This window comes from Gopherus flavomarginatus, chromosome 8, assembly GCF_025201925.1.
Source record: "Gopherus flavomarginatus isolate rGopFla2 chromosome 8, rGopFla2.mat.asm, whole genome shotgun sequence".
NCBI classification, from domain to species: domain Eukaryota; kingdom Metazoa; phylum Chordata; order Testudines; family Testudinidae; genus Gopherus; species Gopherus flavomarginatus.
The window spans coordinates 87294959-87314600 of NC_066624.1; the positions used below are offsets into that span (position 1 = coordinate 87294959).

The window sequence follows — 19642 nt, forward strand, 5'->3', positions numbered from 1 at the left end:
TTCAGAGCTATTTTTCAAACATTTGGTGTCATGAACTCAGAAGCTCATGGCTTGCAGTCTTGGGATCTCAAACTGCTAGACTATATCTATTGGCACAATCCAGCTGTACCCACCTCAGTCAGAGGCTGGAATACTGGAGCAAGTGTGACTTGAGAGCTGCTAGTACTACTGCATTATAGTTATGGAGATTTCTTGGCCTTTTATTTATAAACCTTCTAATTAGATTTTGGTTGAGAAATTGGAGAGAGAGGTGGAAAAAGGAGGAAGGGAGATGGCACTAATATAAATACCATACAAAACAAGCAATCTCATAACTTTTATATGTGTATTTCTCTCCCTTTCTTCCATTTGCATGAAGTCATTTCTTCCTGTATCATATCTTACCCTTCTCTTACCTGTTTTGGCCTGAGTGGCTATCCAAAATTCAGAGTTTAGTAAGTTGTTCCAAATGGAAGTAGAAATGGAGTCTGGTATTTTCTTTTATACAGTTTTGTTTATTTACAAAGAATGTACACAGTCCCGTGTCTCTGAATGCAGAAGGAATCATATAACAGGAAACAGATTCTTTTGTTCGCAGCACCAAGAGCGTTCTTTTAGCCTGCACCCCTGATCCCAAAAATCTCTTCCAGGGTCAGCCACTATGCTTTCAAATGCTCCTTAAGGCTGTCAGACTCTATCTGTTCTTGTCTGTCCTCAGTTTCTCTGTGATCTCTCCCCTCTCCCTCAATGCAACTAGCCAAAAGAATACTTAACCAAAAGCTCCTGGATGGGTTTGTCACATACCTTTTGTCTTAGGTGGAGCGTATGCTTACAGTTACGGTAATTGAAGGGTGAGTTTACACCTATCAATTTCAGTGGAGTTTTAACTCAACCCATTATAAGGTTCCACATAGTACCTGTTAGGCGTCCCAACAATGCCAAAACAGTACCCACTAGGGGTCCCACTGTTGCTGAAACGAGTGTTGCTGAGCCTAGTGTGGAGGAGGACAAACAATCTTAGCTATACACCTCAGAGAACAACTAGGCTGAACCTTTGGTAAAGAACTAATTCATACACACAGACTCCACACTGTGGCAAATTGACCATCTACAATAACCATTTAGGGAATGGAGCCTCTCGGAAAATGAACATTTGCAAGGAGTTAAAAAAGAAGGGATATAAACCGCTATGCCTAAGTCTCCATGATAATTCAAATAGGCATTTTTCTGTGCCATTCTTTTCGCAGTTATCATAAACGACATAATTTTAATAGTACAGGTATGGTATGTAGACTCTTGTCACTTTGACCCTTAAACTTGGGTATCTTCTGTGTATCTGGTGGACCAGAGGAAAGCAGCAAATCTTAGACCATGCCATTTTGACCAAGATTCCAAAGCTGGGTAGATTTCAGGCACTCTTTCGTAACTGCCACCTCTTAAAAGCTGAAAGTTGTTTTACCTCTTTGTGACCATCTGCATGAAATTCCTGACATTCTAAAATCATCTGGATTTCGGTAAAACAAGATTTATTAATAATAGAACTAGGAAAAATAATATAAAATTAAAAAAAATGTTTGTGTAACATAAGTAAGGCTTAAACTCTGCACATGCTAATCTAAATAGGTACAAGGTGCAGGCTAAACGGTTTAGGTTGTTACAGGGAATAATCAATATTTTACATTTCTCCAGAGAGCATTCTCTTTCTCCCTGTCCCTTTGACAGAATGGCATGCTTCAGAACCTTCCTCTGGGATTAGAGGTCTTGAGTCATTGTCCTTGTTTCTCTGGGGTGGTCCTCAATTATACATGTATTGTTATTCATTTGTATTACAATAGTGCTGTCACAGTGTTTGCTACTCTTGGGGTCCCCCTTGTGGCCACTCCAGGAATTAGCTCTTTCAGCCTGATGTCTTTGTCTCATGGTTTGCCAGCTCATCATCTCGCTCTGCAGTCACTCTCTGGCTCCACAGGAGCTGCAGCGCCTCATGTTGGTGGCATAATCTTCTGGCCAAGTCATAATGGTCCTCCACTTCCAGAATTCTATCAAATCCTCTATGGCATCCCAGGCAGTCCTTAAGTCCCCTGCCATGGCAAAGTCACTTCCTCAGTGATTGGGACGAGCAATCCCAGATAGTCTTCAAGATCACTACCCAGATTGTGCCACTCATTCATTGGCTGGTAGAGGAACCCAGGCCCACCCACTACTCTGGGTTCCAGTCCACAGGCCTCTCTCCAGCAGCCAAGGTCTGTACTATCTCAAACCTTCCTGCCTTTCTCTTGGACTTCTTCCTACCTTTCTTATCCCAGGCTCACATTCTCCACCCTACCTAAACTTCTATCTCCAGATCTGCTAGACAAACCCTTCCTCTTTGGTCCAAATCCCTTTCTCTCCCATATTCCAGGAAGACTGACTGCAGCCCTCGTTCTGCTACCAGCTCCCGGGTTTTATAGAACCCCCTCCTGTTCCTCCACAGGGGCGCTTTCCTTAATTAGGGCTCTCATCGCAGTGTAACTATCCGCCAGCTTGCAGCCTAATAAATTAATCATAGACTCATAGGACTGGAAGGGACTTCAGGAGGTCATCTAGTCCAGTCCCCTGCACTCATGGCACAACAAAGTGTTATCTAGACCATCTCTGACAGGTGTTTGTCTAACCTGTTCTTAAAAAGCTCCCATGATGGAGATTTCACAGTTCCATAGGCAGTTTATTCCAGTGCTTAACTACCCTGACAGTCAGGAAGTTTTTCCTAATGTCCACCTTTGTTGCAATTTAAGCCCATTGCATCTTGTCCTATCCTCAGAAGTTAACGTGAACAACATACCTCTATTCTCCTTGTAACAACCTTTTATGTACTTGAAAACTGTTATCATGTCCCCCCTCAGTCTTCTCTTCTCCAGACTATACAAACCCTTTTTTTTTTAATCTTCCCTCAGAAGTCATGTTTTCTAGACCTTTAATCATTTTTGTTGCTTTTCTATGGACTTTCTCCAATTTGTCCACATCTTTCCTGAAATGTGGTGCCTAGAATTGGACATAATACTCCAGTTGAGGCCTAATCAACAAGGAGTAGAGCAGAAGAATTACTACTTGTGTCTTGCTTACAACACTCCTGCTAATGGAGCCCAGAATGATGTTTGCTTTTTTTGCAACATTGTTAACTCATATTTAGCTTGTGGTCCACTGAGACTCCCAGATCCCTTTCCACAGTACTTTTTCCTAGGCAGTCATTTCTGATTTTCTATGTGCAACTGATTTGTTCCTTCCTAAATTGAGTACTTTACATTTGTCCGTATTGAATTTCATCCTGTCCATTTCTCCAGTTTGTCCAGATCATTTTGAATTTTAATCTTATTCTCCAAAGCACTTGCAACCCCACCCACCTCGCCTACGTTGACCTATTCTAGGCAAGTGTGGGGCAAGCACACCCCCTCATAAGAGCCTAGAATTTAGGACCGTTTACTTTGATCTGCCCCTCTGAAACATTTCCTAGAAAGGTATGTCCACCGATGTACTCCACAAATGGTCTCTTATTAAATGATCTTTCTGTGTTTCCCAAATCCATTCAGGATTCTACTGATTACTTTGGGAAAGCACTTCAGTTTCCATTTTTCTGGTGTCAAACTTCTGTAATTTGAACAGTTAATTTGAATGTGTTTGGACACAGTAATTGTCTCCTCTCTCACCTTCACATCTGAGGCACTCAGCTATTAGTTTTGGGCACCAGCTCCATTATTAGAACCTAGAAAAATGGGCAGACTTCCAGTAAAGCTCTATTTTAAAGGTGCTCTGCTCTTTTTTGTAAACTCTGCTTGCCTGTTAATTGTTCTGGCTGGGAATGTTAATCTCAATCCAATTCTCTGCCTTTAAAGAGCCAGACCTCTTGCCATAATTTATTTGTATTTGATATGCAGTAGAATAGACAGATTAACAGTGATCTGTCAGCCCTTTTGCTTTAAAAGACAGGGAAAACATATACATTTTATGTTTTTTAGGTTCCAGATTGGATCCTACAGGCTCTTTTGTTCCAACGAACACAAAACAAGCCTTGTCTAACATGCTACAGAGGCGTTCTGGCACCATAATGCAACCACCCTCCATACATGCAATTACGTCTCAGCAGCAGCTGCTCCAGATGAAACTCCTGCAGCAGCAGCAGCAACAGCGGCTACTCAGGCAGCAAGCCCAAACAAGACCTTTCCAACAGGTTTGTTCAAACCCCAAAATATGGAGAGGAAGGCCTTTCTTTCAGCTTGTATTATAATTAATTGCATGGAGCCTATGAGCCATCTGAGGTTATTTTGATCTCAGTTTACTGCCACAGAGCAGGTCCATGTACTCTAAGTCCTGTTCCACCAGGGCCATTTATTCTTTAAACTTTATTTGCCAAACCAACCTCTTTGTCTGTTTGTCCTTTTTAATTTTACTGCAAATCTCATGAAATCATTGGCTGGTCCTCTACTGCTTAATGTCCTTTAACTTCCCTGTGCTAATCTGCTTAATGAGTGTATGTAAATGTATGTAAGTAGGATCAGGCCCCGTTTATAAAGACAGCATGTGTAGAATTGAATAAGTTTTGTAAAACACTACAGAAATGAAAATATCATCAGAGATTACAAATCCCTACGGCCCTATTCTGATCTCAGTTACGTGTCGCTTATCTTATAAAACTGAGTGTTGCGTAAAACTTCAACAGGTGATAAAGAAGATCTCATGGACACTATGCCGGCACTGCAATTAAAATTCCACCATTAGCCCATGCCAGCTGACTCTGGCTAAGGGGCAGTTTCCTTGTGGTGTAGACATTCAGGCTTGGGCTAGAGCCTGTGCTCTAGGACCCTCCCACATGTTAGTCATTTTGTTGTGCAAATGTGGTAATTTGCAGTTCAGCTTCTAACATCGTTTATGCCTTTTCTATAACCTTGAGACTGAATTTGAAATAGAAGGCTCTATGAATCTTCATACTAGTATTGTCAATATTACAGTGTACTTTAGGAGAATACAACAGACTTTTTGTTATTCTTGGAGCTACATATAATTTTTAAAAAGCATATAACCTTACACTGTTTCTAAATTCCCTCATGGTGAGAATCTGAAAAAACTTTTCACATTCATGCTGCATGATCCAATATATTGCCAGACTGGGTAAACCAAATTTGCTCTATTTCTGCTGTTTAATGACAATGTTAATTACGTTTAATAATTCCAGAATCTCCTGGGGGAGCCATTCTCTCTCACACATGGGGGAGTGGTTTTTTTCTCTCTTCCTCTCTCCTCCTCCCCCTTCCCCAAAACAACACGGTGTAAAAATTTCTGGTGTTTCACTTACTAACATGTTTCATAGAGAGCAATGAACAAATGTTATACACAAAACCACACTTATATTCTGTGTAAGTATGTGGGAGGTGCACGACCTGAACCTAGTTTCCTGGAGATTGCTGCAGGTCCCTCCTAAAGCTGATGGCTTAATCTAGGGTTTCTCAAACAGGGATCGCCGCTTGTGTAGGGAAAGCCCCTGGTGGGCCAGGCCAATGTGTTTACCTGTCCCGTCTGCAGGTCCAGCTAATCGCGACTCCCACTGGCCACGGATCGCTGCTCCAGGCCAATGGGGGCTGCTGAAAACAGTGGCCACTAAGTCCCTAAGCCTGCTCCACTTCCAGCAGCCCCATTGGCCCGGAGTGGTGATTCGGGGCCAGTGGGAGCCACAATCGGCCGGACCTGCGGACGGGGCAGGTAAACATACCGGTCTGGCCCACCAGGGCCTTTCCCTACACAAGTGGCGACCCTTGTCTGAGAAACCTTGGCTTAATCAGAGCTAAAGAACAGTATTTAAAAATAAAATTGGCTTCCAGATCCCTGTTACGAAAAATTCATATATAAAACTTGCGTGATTTGTTGTCCTGCTCTTTCACATCGAGCCCTTACTGCTGATTGTATTTTAAAATGTTTCAAAATCTGCTTCTTGAACATTCTTGGAACTAAAACTTCATCTTTCCTGTAAGTAAATCCTTGGCACCAACAAATATACAGTTGAGTCTCAAGCCATGCTTTTTTTTAATTGACTCCTAGGGAGTAGTACTTTTTTCTAGGAAATATGTTCTTGCCAATCTGCCTTTGTAAAATGGTACGTTTGTCATTCGTGCAAGGCACTGGGGATGTGTTCGTCATTGGCCCAGAATAATGGATGAACAGCAGCTCCTGATGTACAATATACACAATACGTACATAAATAAAAAGCAAATAAAATAAGCCAACTCAACACTGAAGTCCTAAGAAAGTCGATGGGTAAATTCTATTGTTTTCCCAGCATAAGTTGCAATTCCATCACCAATTTATTGATGGTGGTAATATATTGGATCCATTTGTGAGGAAAATTTGCTGAAGAATTTTGTTTCCCTAAGAATAAGGACTTCTCTCATCTGATTATTCATATGTTGCGGGTGGGGAGGACAGACTCCACTGTGGTAGATTCCTTGCAAAACTAGGTCAGCAAGTTGTTTAGTTTGCTGAAACAATTAAATACATCAAATCTCCATTTCTCAGGAATGTGTTACACTTTTCTCTATAAGTGAATGTAACGCTTATGAAAAGTGCTGACTGGACAGACCTGCAGACACCTGTCTTCTGTTTATCCATAGAGCAGGTGCAACCCTGTTAGCAGAGCTGCAAGCTCCCCCAACCCCCAATAGATCACCACATTATATAACCTGTCAATCTGACTTATCTATCTAGGCTCAGTGTTTATATACAAGATATTGATAGACAATTACTGCCCACTGTGTGAACCAAATATAGAAGGACCAACATTTCACAGAGCTTCATTTTGTTGAATTTTATAAAGAGTGTACGCTGTCAAACATAAACTACTTGTCTTCACTTTTAAGGTCCTTTTGGCTTATCCCCATGCTATATATCATCTCATATGCTATCATGATGTCGACTTCTGCCTCCACTCTGCCGAAGATGCCTGTCTTGATTGCCCATTTGTCAAATTTTCCAGCAAGTGCCTACCTGCTTTGTCCTATGCTGCATGAAAGGAGCTCTCTGTAAATATCCATAAAACTATTTCATTGTCCTCCTTCAAATCCCTTCTTAAAGCTCTCCTCTGCTATGATGCCTACAAAAACCTCAACAATGATTAGAAAGCTGGTATGCTGAGACAGCTGCTTAGCACACTGTTCATAATCATCTCGTTACCTTGTGCTTTCCCCATATGTCTGTTGTCTCTTCATTAGACTGAAACCTCTGTACAGCAGGGACTGTCTTTTTGTTATGTGCTTATAGGGTGACTAGCACAGTGGGGTCAGTATCGCTCTTTTAGGGTCCTGAAGTGGTACTGCAACACAAATAGTAAATGATGATGATACATAGCACTATTGGCAAGCGCCGCCTTGGTGTTTGACAGCCAAAGAGAGAGAAACTCCATTCCTTCACTTCCCATGCACTCCTCTGTACTCAGATGGAAAGAGGAGAAATTCCTGCACTGTTGTGGTTTCTTCCTTGAGGATTTTTATCCTCATGTCTGTTTCCCTCAGCATGAGGCAAGTTACTAGCATTTAGAACTCAGTTCATGCTGTACAGATGCTGTTGATTTTGTTGACACACATACCCATAACCAAATACTACTGGGGCAAAGTGCTAGTCTTCTGTAGGGCCAGGAAATTCCCTTCCTTCTGTTCGGCATTGAAGGGGGGTTGACTTCAGGAAACTGTATGAGTCTCAGGATCCAAACAGATATTAGGACACCCACAAGATATTGGGGTTTTGTGTGGGCTTAGACATGGGGAACTTGCCATATTATAAAATTGTATTGTGTTTGACACAATGCTGATTGTGAGTTAGTGATCAGAGTAGAACAAATGAACTCAGATACTACTGTGAGGGGTGGCAGTACAAAACCCATAAATAAGATTGAAACTGTGACAGCCAACCTGATTAAACCCCAATAGACTTGTACTGCAGACAAATCCAAGGAGGACTTGGGAGAATTTGCAGCTGTGTAGGAGATACTGCTATTCTGAACAGCAGGAACTCCTGGGCAGCTTTCCACTTGAAATCCACCCACATCCCAGGGAAGCTACAGAGAGCAGCTGTTCCTTGGTTTCTTCCCACTCGTGGTCCTAATCCCACAGACACTATGGTCTGTCACTAAATTTGGAGGGCTCATCAGGGCAACAGACAAAAATATAACTCTGAACAGCAGAGAATAATATGGGGGTTTCAGATATTTTATTATTATTATTTATTACTGTAGCACGTAGAGACCAGGTCTCCACTGTACTAAGCACAGTGCAAATATATAACAGTGCCTACCCCCAAGACCTTTTACTGAATACTATTTTCTTTTTATCAAAGAATTAAGAAGTTAACAAAGGTTTAGAAGAACATGTCAGTCAATAAAATATAAAAAGGAAAAAAAAACCTTCAATTGTTTTGCTTAGTTTTAGTTGCAGTTTTAAAGATAATACAAATTAGAAACCAAATAAGACTAAAAAAAAATTCCCACTAATAAGAAATAAGATCTCAAATTATATTAAAATTAGCTGTAATAATCAACCATATATTGTGACCCAACATTTCCTATTTCATAGAAAGTAACCCAGCTACAAGATTTCCAATATTAAGCAACATTATTAAGGGCCCAACTCAGTACTACTTACTTAAAGGTCCTATTGACTTCATATTCAGATGATAGAGTATAGAGATTTCAGCAAATGTCTGCCTGAATAAGTAGTGTTACATATATTGTGCTTAAGTGAATAAAATCTGAGTTGTAATGCAGAAGCCTAAACTAAACTCCTAATTGTTTTATCCTCTCATTTAAGAACACCCCTAACCGTTATAGTTACGCTGACAAAAAAACCTGTTAGATGCAGCTTATACCAGCAAAAGAGTAATAAATTTAATTTAATTTGGTAATGAATCAGTTTAAGATATCAATGTACACCAGATTTATATCAATTGAAGAGTAGCCAGATAGTGAATCCAATGCAAAACACCTAAATTAGTTTTTAAACCTTTTTGTTAAACCTGTGCAGTTTTATGAATAGACAAGGCTTTCACAACATGCAAGAGGGCTTGATACAAACGTTTGGGTTGGCCACTGCCAAGGTTGTGTATATAATGCCCGGGCTCAGAAGGCACTCTTTGTGGTTTAATCTGTTTCCTGGGACTTTTATCTGTGATTAAATGGCCTACTGACAGCATCTGTAGCCGTCTACTCTAAACATATTGCCAAAATATTCCCCTCATTGCTAACACCATGTGACCTGCTTCTGTAGTGGTGGTGTAGAGATGGCTCCTCTGGCTGCTTGCATTTTTACCACCACATAGTTTAGATCTGCTCTGAGTCTTACCTACACTAAGGTTTAATGCACTAGTGGAGTTGCACAGGTATTAGCACTATGGGGAAAATTTTGGCAAAATAATTTGAGTGTAGATAAGCGCTTTAAAAGTATTAATTGCTTTCACAGGCTTCCAAAGCGCACGTTGTAGTGCAACCAGTAATTCTTGTGAATGCTTTGCAGCCTTTTCCTCCATAGTTCAAATACAGTAGTGGGACTGAAAAATTTGCCAGTTTTACCTGAGTGAAAAAGACAAGGTCACCTCACCATTTGCAATATTTATTTTTATTTCCCTGGGCTTAGTATAGGAAATACTTTGAAAACTGGAAGGGAGGGAAGAAAAGACCAAAAAATAAAAAATGTTAGCAGCTGCAAATCTTATCTTTATTTAAGGCATTCGGTAAGTTTTGGGCACCACCATCATGAGCTATATTTTTTTAAGATGTGGTGAAGCAAAGAGAGTTTCTTAAATATTTCTTTTTCTGTATGTTGCTGCCATCTGGAAAATTGGAGATGTTACTCATTGACATAGGTAGCATGGTGTATTTCACAGAACATCCATAGTATGCAATTCTATAGGACCCCCTAGATTCTTGTATATAAATCCAGAAGGAACCAACACTTTTGAGCTGGTAGGACTGTAAATGCCATTCTGTTAAAAGCTTTTAGCTATAAAGTAAATACCAGTCTCTATTAAAAACTATTTGCTCCACTGATTTCAAATATTACGAATAAAAGGCTATTGTGAATTACAAGGAATCCTATAATAGTTTATAGACTGTTTAGAATTCCTGTACAGAAATCTTATAACACTGCTATGCTTTATTAGCACCATAAAACACCTGTAAGCAATTTTTAGTATTCCTGAAGAACAATTTTTGACAGAAAATGCAAACAGGCAGTATAAAGATTTTTGTTTAGTTAGGGAAAAATAGTATGTGATTTATTTTTTTTCTATTAATTTTTTTGAGTACAATAAAGAAAGAAAGAGATTAATATGTAACAGTTGCATTAGACATTTGGAAGTCCCTTTTTTGTGTTATTTTGGTGAATGAATTTACTAAGTTGTAATAAGGTGATTGCTATGATTTAAATGACAGAGTAAAATTAGATATTTTTATTACAATAAAATAGTATGTTTCTTGGCTGTTTGTTTTCTGCAATGTATAACCTAGATCATTTTAAAATAAGATACATTAAGACATAAATGAGTCACATTTTGACCAAAGTAATGTTAGTATAATGCCAAAGGTAATACCATTGACTTCAATACAGCTGCTTTGCACTTATATGGGTGTAGTTGTATCAGAGTTGTACCCTAGAGTAACAGTGGAATCTGGCACCATTATTTATTAAAGACAAACAATTGCTGATGGAAAAAACATATATTTTCCTATTTGTGATTAAGAATGTATACATCCGCTTTCATGTACAAAATGTCTGTGGTGTTGACACTAGACTTTCAGTTGATTTTAATGGTAAGTTTAAAGATTCAGTGAGAGAAACCATGAATTACAAATGCTTGGAGTAGGTGTCCAGCCTGTGTTGCACAATGAGAATCTAAGTGCAGTTAGGTATCTTGTGTTAAGAGGATCAGAAGATAACCAGCCAGTCAGCCAGTTTTTAGATGAATAAATATAGCCCTTGTGTGTGTTAATCTAGCTAGGGGACTAGGAAGTTGTGGTTGAAATCTAAATTCCCTGTAGATTTATCTGCTACAAAACAAACTCTTTGTGATGCCCTGATATCAGTATTCTGACAGTCTGTAAGATCACCTTAACCGTATTTTTCTGTTCCCAGGAGACGTGATATTTCTGTGTCAGCTATGGCTAGAAATGAATCACTTGCTGATGACTTAGGTCTTGTCTAAATTACAAGCTGGATCAGCGGGTAGCAATCGATCCAGCGGGAGGTTGATTTATCATGTCTAGTCTAGATGCGATAAATGGACCGCCGAGTGCTCTCCCATTGACTCCGGTACTCCACCAGGGCGAGAGGCACAGGCGGAGTCGACGGGAGAGCCTACCATAGTGAAGACACCGCAGTAAGTAGGTCTAAGTACGTTGACTTCAGCTATGTTATCCATGTAGCTGAAGTTGCATAACTTAAATCGATACACCCCTCCCCCCCAGCGTAGCTCAGACCTTAGTGGTTATGTTCCTCCTAGTCATAGGACATCAAATATTTGTTTTTATTTGATCTGCATGATAATACAAAACATATTGCGGAAAACAGTCCACAGGCTCTTCTTAAAATGGCAAAAAGATTAAAAATAAAAGGGTGTAAACATATCTGATACTAATCCTTCTACAGATAATACATTTGGTAAGTGGATTGTGTTACTGCTAATGGTGGATGTATAGTGAAGTGATAATTATTTTAAGACAATAATGAAAGAATGTCACTCGTCTTTTCTCATCTATGCAATAGCCATGTTATAAAATATCATATAAATTGAAGTCATTTATGTATAATAATAGTGTTTGGGTTAAAGGAACAACTTTGCTAATGAACTAAAGCTAATATTTGTTCTCTGTGTTATTTGCCATTTTCTCGCCTGTTCTTTTCCTTTAGGATGTCTGTAACACTGCTGTAGTTCTTCAAGAAGGCTTTGACAACATAATGGTAACCACACTGCTGTCTTCAGCTTTTTTTTTCTTTTGCACAAACATGCGTTTCTTTCAGCGCACAAGCTGCACAATTTGCTGTAGATGAGAATGATATGCTTTGAGCTCCCCTGTTGCTCAGATAGAGTATGTGCATGTGTGTAACTAGGGTGACCAGACTGCAAGAGTAAAAATATTGGAACACATGGTGGGGGGTAGAGGCAGCCACAGGCTCATAGCCCCCACCAGAACCATGGGGGAGGGAGGTGCACAGCCCTAGGAAGCTGCCATGGGAGGCGCATGGCATGGTTCCTGCCGCCCCTGCAAGCCTCAGGGACACATGGTCCCAGCTCCAGCCACAAACCGCAGGTTGGGGACGCATAGTCCCAGCTCCAGCCCATGCCACAGATCGGGGGGCACGTGGCCCTGGCTCCAACCACTGCCGAATGCTGCGGGTTGGAGGTGCATGGCCCCGGCTCCAGCCCCCGTGGGAACTGCGTGTCAGGGATGCACAAGCGTGGCACTGACCGCATGCTACGGGTCTGGGACGCACAGCCCAGGCTCCAGCCCCTGCTGCAACAGGAGGAGTCTCAGGGCTGGGGCAGTGAGTTGGGGTGTGGGGTTTGGGGTGCTGACTCTGGGAAGGCGTTTAGGTGCAGGAGGGGGCTCAGGGCTGGGGCAGTGAGTTGGAGTGCAGGGGGCGGTATGTGTGGATTCTGGGTGGTTCTTACCTCAGGTGGCTCCCTGGAAGTGGCAACATTTCCCTCTGGGTCCTAGGCGGAGGCACAGCTAGATTGCCCTGCATACTGCCTCACGGGCAGCTGCCACGTCCACAGCTCCCATTGGCCACGGTTCCCAGCCAATGGGAGCTGCAGAGCCAGCTCTCATGGCAGGGGCAGCACTCGGAGTCCCCCTGGATGTCCCTGCACCTAGGACCCAGAGGTAGATATCGCCACTTCTGGGGAGCTGTGCATAGCCAGCCAGGTAGGGAGCCTGCCAACCCTGCATCAACCGGAGGCCTGGCAACCCTACAATATTGGGACAAATGGTGTCCTGATCATACATCGGTCGGGACATGGGATCGAGAGTTCAATATTGGGACAATCCTGATTTTATCGGGACGTCTGGTCACCCGATGTGTAGATTACATATACACATGCACACATGGAGTGTTCCTTCATGACAAATGTTTCCAATAACTTTATCATTATTTTCCTGTTTTAAATATTTCATATTTTTTGTTCTAAAAGGTTAAAAGAGAGATGTTTCTGATGCCACATGCATCCAAGCATGACCCATATCTTCATGTACTGCCCATATCTTCACGCTGATTGCTGGTTTTGTTCCAGTTTTTACCTTCCAACTCCTCCCTGCTTTAAGCTCCTATTATGCCAGTTTTAATCATTTAATAAAATGAGACTTATGGGATTCTGCAACAGTGTTCCCAGTACTGCTACATGGACTGACTGACAGAGGAGCTGTAAATCTAATGTGGGCAACATGCTTTTCAGCACCCTATTTCATGCCATCAGAAATTCCAGAGAAGCACTTAATTCCATTCCATAAGTGGATAGTAGTTCTGCCATTTCATCAATGGAAGCAGAGTTCTCTCTTGTCCCTCTGTACTTGGAGCCCCCCAAAATGCTTGTGGTTTTGGATCTCATTCATGGACTGTGCAGTGCAGTGCTGTCATATTACTGAGCCACCTCAGAAAGCAAGTTTTATAATAAATATTTTTAGATTTTGCATCAAGTAAAAAAATCAGTATGGTATGTTGACATAGGAGTGCTAAATACTGAAACATAAACCCTTATCCCTGTTTCAGAAGTTAGAAAATAAATGATGTTTCATTATAAATATGCTACACACTATATTTAACATTTTTGTATTAGTACTGAGTTTTTATCAGAAATTGGAGAAAATCATACATTTTCTAGCTAACCTTTTATGAAAGGATATTTTGTCTCTGGGGTGTCTATTATCCAAGGGGCAGGCTTCAATAGGGCATAGCTCCCATTTAGGCACCAAGATAAATGGCCAAGTTTTCAAAAAAAATCTCAGCATGTTACGTGGTCTATTAAAGCTGAGGCCTTTTAAAAATCTGCCTACAAGTGTCACAGGGGGGACCTTTTGAGTGCTGAGCACCTTTGATAATCTAACATTTAACATTTGGAAAATCTGACCTAAATGGCTTGTGAATTGACATGTTGTCAGCAGACAAGGGGTAAAATCCTTGCCCTGTTGAAGCCAATAAGAATGGTGCCATTGATTTCAATGGGGCCAGGAATATTTTTTTTTAATTTAATAAAATTAATTGATTAAAAAATTAATCTGTTGCTGTGGCTTGGTGAGGTTCACATTCTAAAAGCTGTGTTGATGGCTTGTAAGGCATCATTGATCAGGAAAGTTAAATTTCAAAGTTGGTTGCATGCCTTACTTCCTGTCCCGGGGAGCACCGTCTATGTTGGTAAAGCATTAGTTGACAGAGAGACAAACTAAATCAATCTTTGTAAAAATATCTGCTGGATGCTGTGATTTTAATATTTTATATATTTGCAATACATATTTTTGTTTACTAGAGACTTGGCAGCGAAGGGATATAGTTTGGCATCTGTGCAGTTAATAAAACAAGCTTAGATTTATTGTGGACGTACAGTGGAGTCTTTCATTTTGTACAAATATATCAAACCATGATATTTACAGTCTAAATAAGTGTTAGTGTTTTGCTCGCTGTTTCCAAACACAGGTGTTGTTGCCAACCTGGCTGAGGTAACTCAGGCTGCTTAAATTGTCTGTGTCATTTCTGTTGCCTTACTGTAAAAGATAACTTATGACCACACAACTTACCAGACGGTGTATTCAGTTCAGTTCCAGTGAGCTTTGCTGCATTTTATTTTATACATGATCAGATCATAAGATAATGTTGTTACTACTATAAGCTTGCATCCGCTCTCAGAAATGCTCATTTTTGTTACATGGATGCACGATTCCATTTCTCACCAATTAACTTGCATGCTAGTTTACTCCTGACTAAACGATGCCTGTTCTGATAAGCCTTTAGAATTTATCAAAAACAATCACAGAATTCTTGCTCACAGCACTGGAATGTTCTCTGTGGTTGCCTGCTGCTCTGGATAAAGTTGATTTGTATCCTGCCTAGCTAATAGCTTTTTGGTTTAAAGTTCAATTTTGCCTAGACTGATAGCTCTTGTCTGACTTAATGCCTTATTGCTCATGTAGTACCTCTTAGTCTGTTGTCATATGCTCTGCTTTGTAACTCATAAAACTTAGCCTGCTGGGCTTCAGATTGTTGTACCTTTTAACTGTTGAGAAAAGCCTGCATATGAATTTTGTGAACAAGAGTAATTAAATTTGGGGGGTGCTGCCTACAACTTGGTTCTGTCTGTGAAATCATGCATCTAGTCAGCATTTTCTTCAGGAATTAGGACTCAATCCAACTCCTATTGAAGTTCATGGAAGTGTTTCCAGTGATTTCAGTGGGAGTTGAATGGGGCCATTATTAAATGAGGACTTGTATCAGTGGACAAAATTCCATTCTCCATTGACTTCATTGCCAGTTGGACATATTTATCAGTAGAAGAACCAGAAGCAATGATGTCAAAGGGCTGACACATTCCACTGAACCCCTAGAAAAGAATGTGGGCATCTGGATTCAGGCCTTGAGACCTTTCTGCTAGTCTTTTACCAGGTTACAGTACAACCAACCCCAGGTTTTCAGGAGGTTGGGCTTTGTCTGGCTCTCCAGCCAAACTCAGTTACCTCTTCTCAGGGTGATGTCTCTGTGACGGGGTTCCCTGGACTGTGGGACTGCTGAGCCCTCTGTACCACCAGCCTGGGGTATTTCTTTCACGTTGTGATACTATTGTTAAGCCACAAACCTCTGGCAGGAGCTGCACTTACACAGACATCCACAGGCAGGGTTACACGCAACTGAGTTACATGAATGCTTTACCAGTCACTCGTGAACCAACAATAGAGAGCCCTCAGCCAATTCCCATGCCACTCCTCAGCCTTGTCTCTCAGAACTGTACCGTCTTTCCCTGGTCAGAAGTCTGACCAGCATAAGTTCATTACCCAGTCTGCACTTTCCTTGGTGTGGAGAGGACACACAGTAGCCTTTGTAAACTGAGCTGAGATTTCCCAAGCACTTCAACCAAAACACACTGTTTTAGCTAAAATTAAAACAGATTTATTAAGTATTTGCAAGTAGCAAGCGTAGAGATAAAAGTTGGTTACTTAAGAAACAAAAATAAGTTTGCAGTCTCAGTTCTACAAACTAGACAGGATTTGAATCAAACAATGCCTTACTCTGGGAGCTGGGGTAAAACCACCCTTTCCAGTTCAAAGTCTGTCTTCCAGACGTTTCTTCCAGGTGTTGAGTTGGAGGAGGGGAGAGAGAGGTCAAGTGATGATGTCACTTCTTTTCTTTTATAGTTTATTCCAGCTTGCTGGAAAGATCCATGCTTGTGACGTGGGGATCCACCTCTTTTGGTCAAGCAGTGTTTATATGCTCTCTCTGAGAAGTCTTCTGGGATGGCTGTTGGGAGAATGAATTCCTTTTAATCGGACATCAGCACATCTGGCTACTCCATTTGCCGAGTCTGAAAGGCTGGTTGTGAGTGTTCCCAATCTCACAACATATTTCAGTAACACAAACATAGCAAAACTTCCTAACTTTACATATAATGACAGCACATACAATCCAACAGGATATTAATGTTCAGCAGATCAACACTTTTAAAATGATACCTTACAAGGCATACTTTGTACAAAACATATCATAATTATATGTCAGTGGTGAATATTGGGGGCACCAGGGAGCTGCTTTGAGGTATAGAATGTCAGTCTCTCTGTGGGGAGTCCACTCAGACCGCACTGATCTCTTTATGCCCCAAGTCTATTTTCCTGACAATTTTGTGGCAGTGTCCAAATAATAGTTAAACTTAGGCCTGTTTGTTTGTTTGTTTGTTTGTTTGTATATATTTACTACCATATTTCAATAGTTTGTGTAGCTTCCAACAATGTGACTATGAACAGGATATGAGTGAGTGATAAAGAAAAATTCCTGTTGCTCTTGAGGCTGTATCTGCAAGTGGCATTACTCTTTGTCTCACTTACGGCACACGTGGCAACGTTGTTATTGACCGTGCATTATTGTCCAGGTGACTTTGAATGACATTGCCAGTGTTTTGCTTGTATGTGGTGATAACGCATCTGATGGTTTGTTTTTGTTGGTTGGTTGTTTTTTTGTTGGGGAAAGTGAAGCTCAGTGCAAAGTCTGAATGAAAAGCTTTGAACCTTGAAGCTCCTGTAATTTCAGTTATGTCTGCAAATGTTTGGTGGCTTGAGTCCTTGGGCCCAGATTTTTGGTATTTAGGTGTTGCAGCCTTCAGTGTTGCAACCCTAATTGATTTAGGAGCCTAAATCTCATTTTCAAAGGTGATTTAGGTACTGAGGAACTTAAATTTTAGCTACTGTCAATGGGATTTAGGCTCCTAAATGGCACTTAGACTCCATAATCACTTAAGGGTTGCAATGCTGAGCACAGCAACACCTAAATACTCTAAAAATCTGGGCTGTGGTGACTAGAACAATTGTCCAATTAATTTGTTTGAGGCTTCAGAATTTCAGAAAAAATGTTTCATTATACTTCTCTCAGTTTTTCACTTGCAAATTGGTGACCTGCATGATCTCGAATTTGTGCCCAACATTAATATTTTGTTCATCATTCTTCCCTTCAGAACCAGTATACGAGTGGCAATTTAAATCTTTTAGTGTTTTGTTATTTGTCAGGGACATCCCCACTAACATGTTCACTTTTGAAAATTAAATTGTAATGAACTCTGCTATTGCACCACTGACCTCACTTGCTTGGGGTGCATTTAGTTTGTATGGAGTCTAACTGGCTGTGTCACAATTCATATACTTACATATAGCAGACAATTTAAAATAATCAAATGGGAGTCTTGATGAGCAAAAGTGCTGCATGTGTTTTCAGGCTAAACTGGAAATGGTTGCATTGCTGTCTGCCTATTCAATAAGTATTTATATTTCACCATAATATCTGAGCACCTTATGATAATCATAGCCTTTATTTTCATTGTTTGCGCTTTCTGTTATGGGGGGTAGTTCTTACAATAATTGATCATAATGGCTTCAGAAAGTAATTTTTTGCATATTAAAGCAAGTGATTTTCAGTGTATTGATGCGTCTCCTGCATAATGAAGTGCACTGCCCTCAAGAATTTATTACTTTTTTAAAACAGAAGGACCAGTTGTATTCTAGACCTTATGTTTAAGTTATAGCGTCTCTACTGACTTGGTAATTGTTTTTTTTTTTCACTGCATTGCTATGCTTACAGTAGTGTTTCTGAGCTGAACAAAAGAACCTTTCTTACCACCAACTCCTCCCCCAGACAGATGTAGATGCACATATTGCTCAGTGGTCAGTTCAGTGTCAGAAAACAGAATTTTCTTGAAGGAAAAAGGTTGGAAACTGGTTAATTCTGTTCATAAAATAAGCGTAAGACTTAACTGCATGAGATGTTTGAGTCAATGGACCGAAACAGAGACTTTTATTTAGAATAAGCAGATTTTATTTGATGTGTACTTTGTCTTTCAGGGCCAGCCAATAGATCAGGCCGCTATTTTCACTCAGCAAGTACGTCCTTCTTCCCAGCTTCCACAGTTCCCAGGGTTACAGCAGACACAGGTACTGAGCTACTCCTATGGAACATTTGTTACAGGCTGTAAGGTATACTCATGAAATTAACCTCAGTGCAGAGAGTCCAAGCAGTGCCCTACATCCCATTTAAGACCTGTATTAAAGGCTTAATTGGGACTTAAGTAGTGAGTCTTCGAATTTCACCTTGAATGAAAAGTTATTGACAGTTCTCTAGTTCCTGCATAGTTTAATCAAACAAATCTTTTTGGCAGGCTTCTAGTCTTTTCCCAATGATCTGCCTGTAAAGTCCATGTGTACCGCAGTATTGGGTCTGAAATCCAACCTGGTTAGAGTGAGGTTGGGATCACTGACTTTGCTACCCTCATTGTGTCCTCACGACGCTATTGATACCAAAAAGAAGTGGTGGTGCTGAAGACCCCAGGCACCACTCCTGATTAAACACTGAATAACTAGGCAAGATGTAAACTAAAAATGGAAATGAATGTGTTCACACTGCAGCTGAGTGGGCCTATTAGAAAAAGAGAAAAACACTATTAGAATATAAGGGTAATTGCTGTTTGGTATAATTACACAGCAGAATGTTTTACTGAGGGCTCCATTGTCCAGATTTTGCTTTTTAATAAAGGTTACTTTTTTTTCTTTAATGGCATAAGGAGATGAACATGTGGCCTTTGTTAAATTGTACCATGGGCTGTTTTCCATGCAGACTGTGCCTCATGGATACACAATGTACAGTACTCAGATGCCTTTGCAACAACAGCAGGCTGGTGGTGTAGTGCTTTCACCCAGCTACAACCCCAGAACGTATCCAGCAACTCATTCCAATCCAGCTCTAATGGAAAGACTAAGACAGATGCAACAACAGCCAAGTGGGTACATTCAACAGCAGGCTGCTGCTTATATTCAGCCTTTAACAGGCACTCAGCGGTAAGGCTTTACATGTTCTTCTGGTTTATTATATCTCAGGGACTTTGCAGTCTTGATATATAGCTCTAATACTTGATTTAAAAT

At 40.6% G+C, this 19642-nt stretch overlaps 1 protein-coding gene across 2 annotated transcripts in view; it reads left to right on the forward strand.

Annotated features, from left to right (window-relative positions):
- MED12L (mediator complex subunit 12L) overlaps positions 1 to 19642 on the forward strand; it is a 276235-nt gene that overhangs the window by 230594 nt on the left and 25999 nt on the right. For both annotated transcript variants that reach the window (XM_050965783.1, XM_050965784.1), the window contains exons 34-36: positions 3972 to 4183; positions 18569 to 18658; positions 19338 to 19558. In XM_050965783.1, coding sequence (XP_050821740.1) covers positions 3972 to 4183; positions 18569 to 18658; positions 19338 to 19558 — 523 coding nt within the window. The remainder of the gene's footprint in view (positions 1 to 3971; positions 4184 to 18568; positions 18659 to 19337; positions 19559 to 19642) is intronic.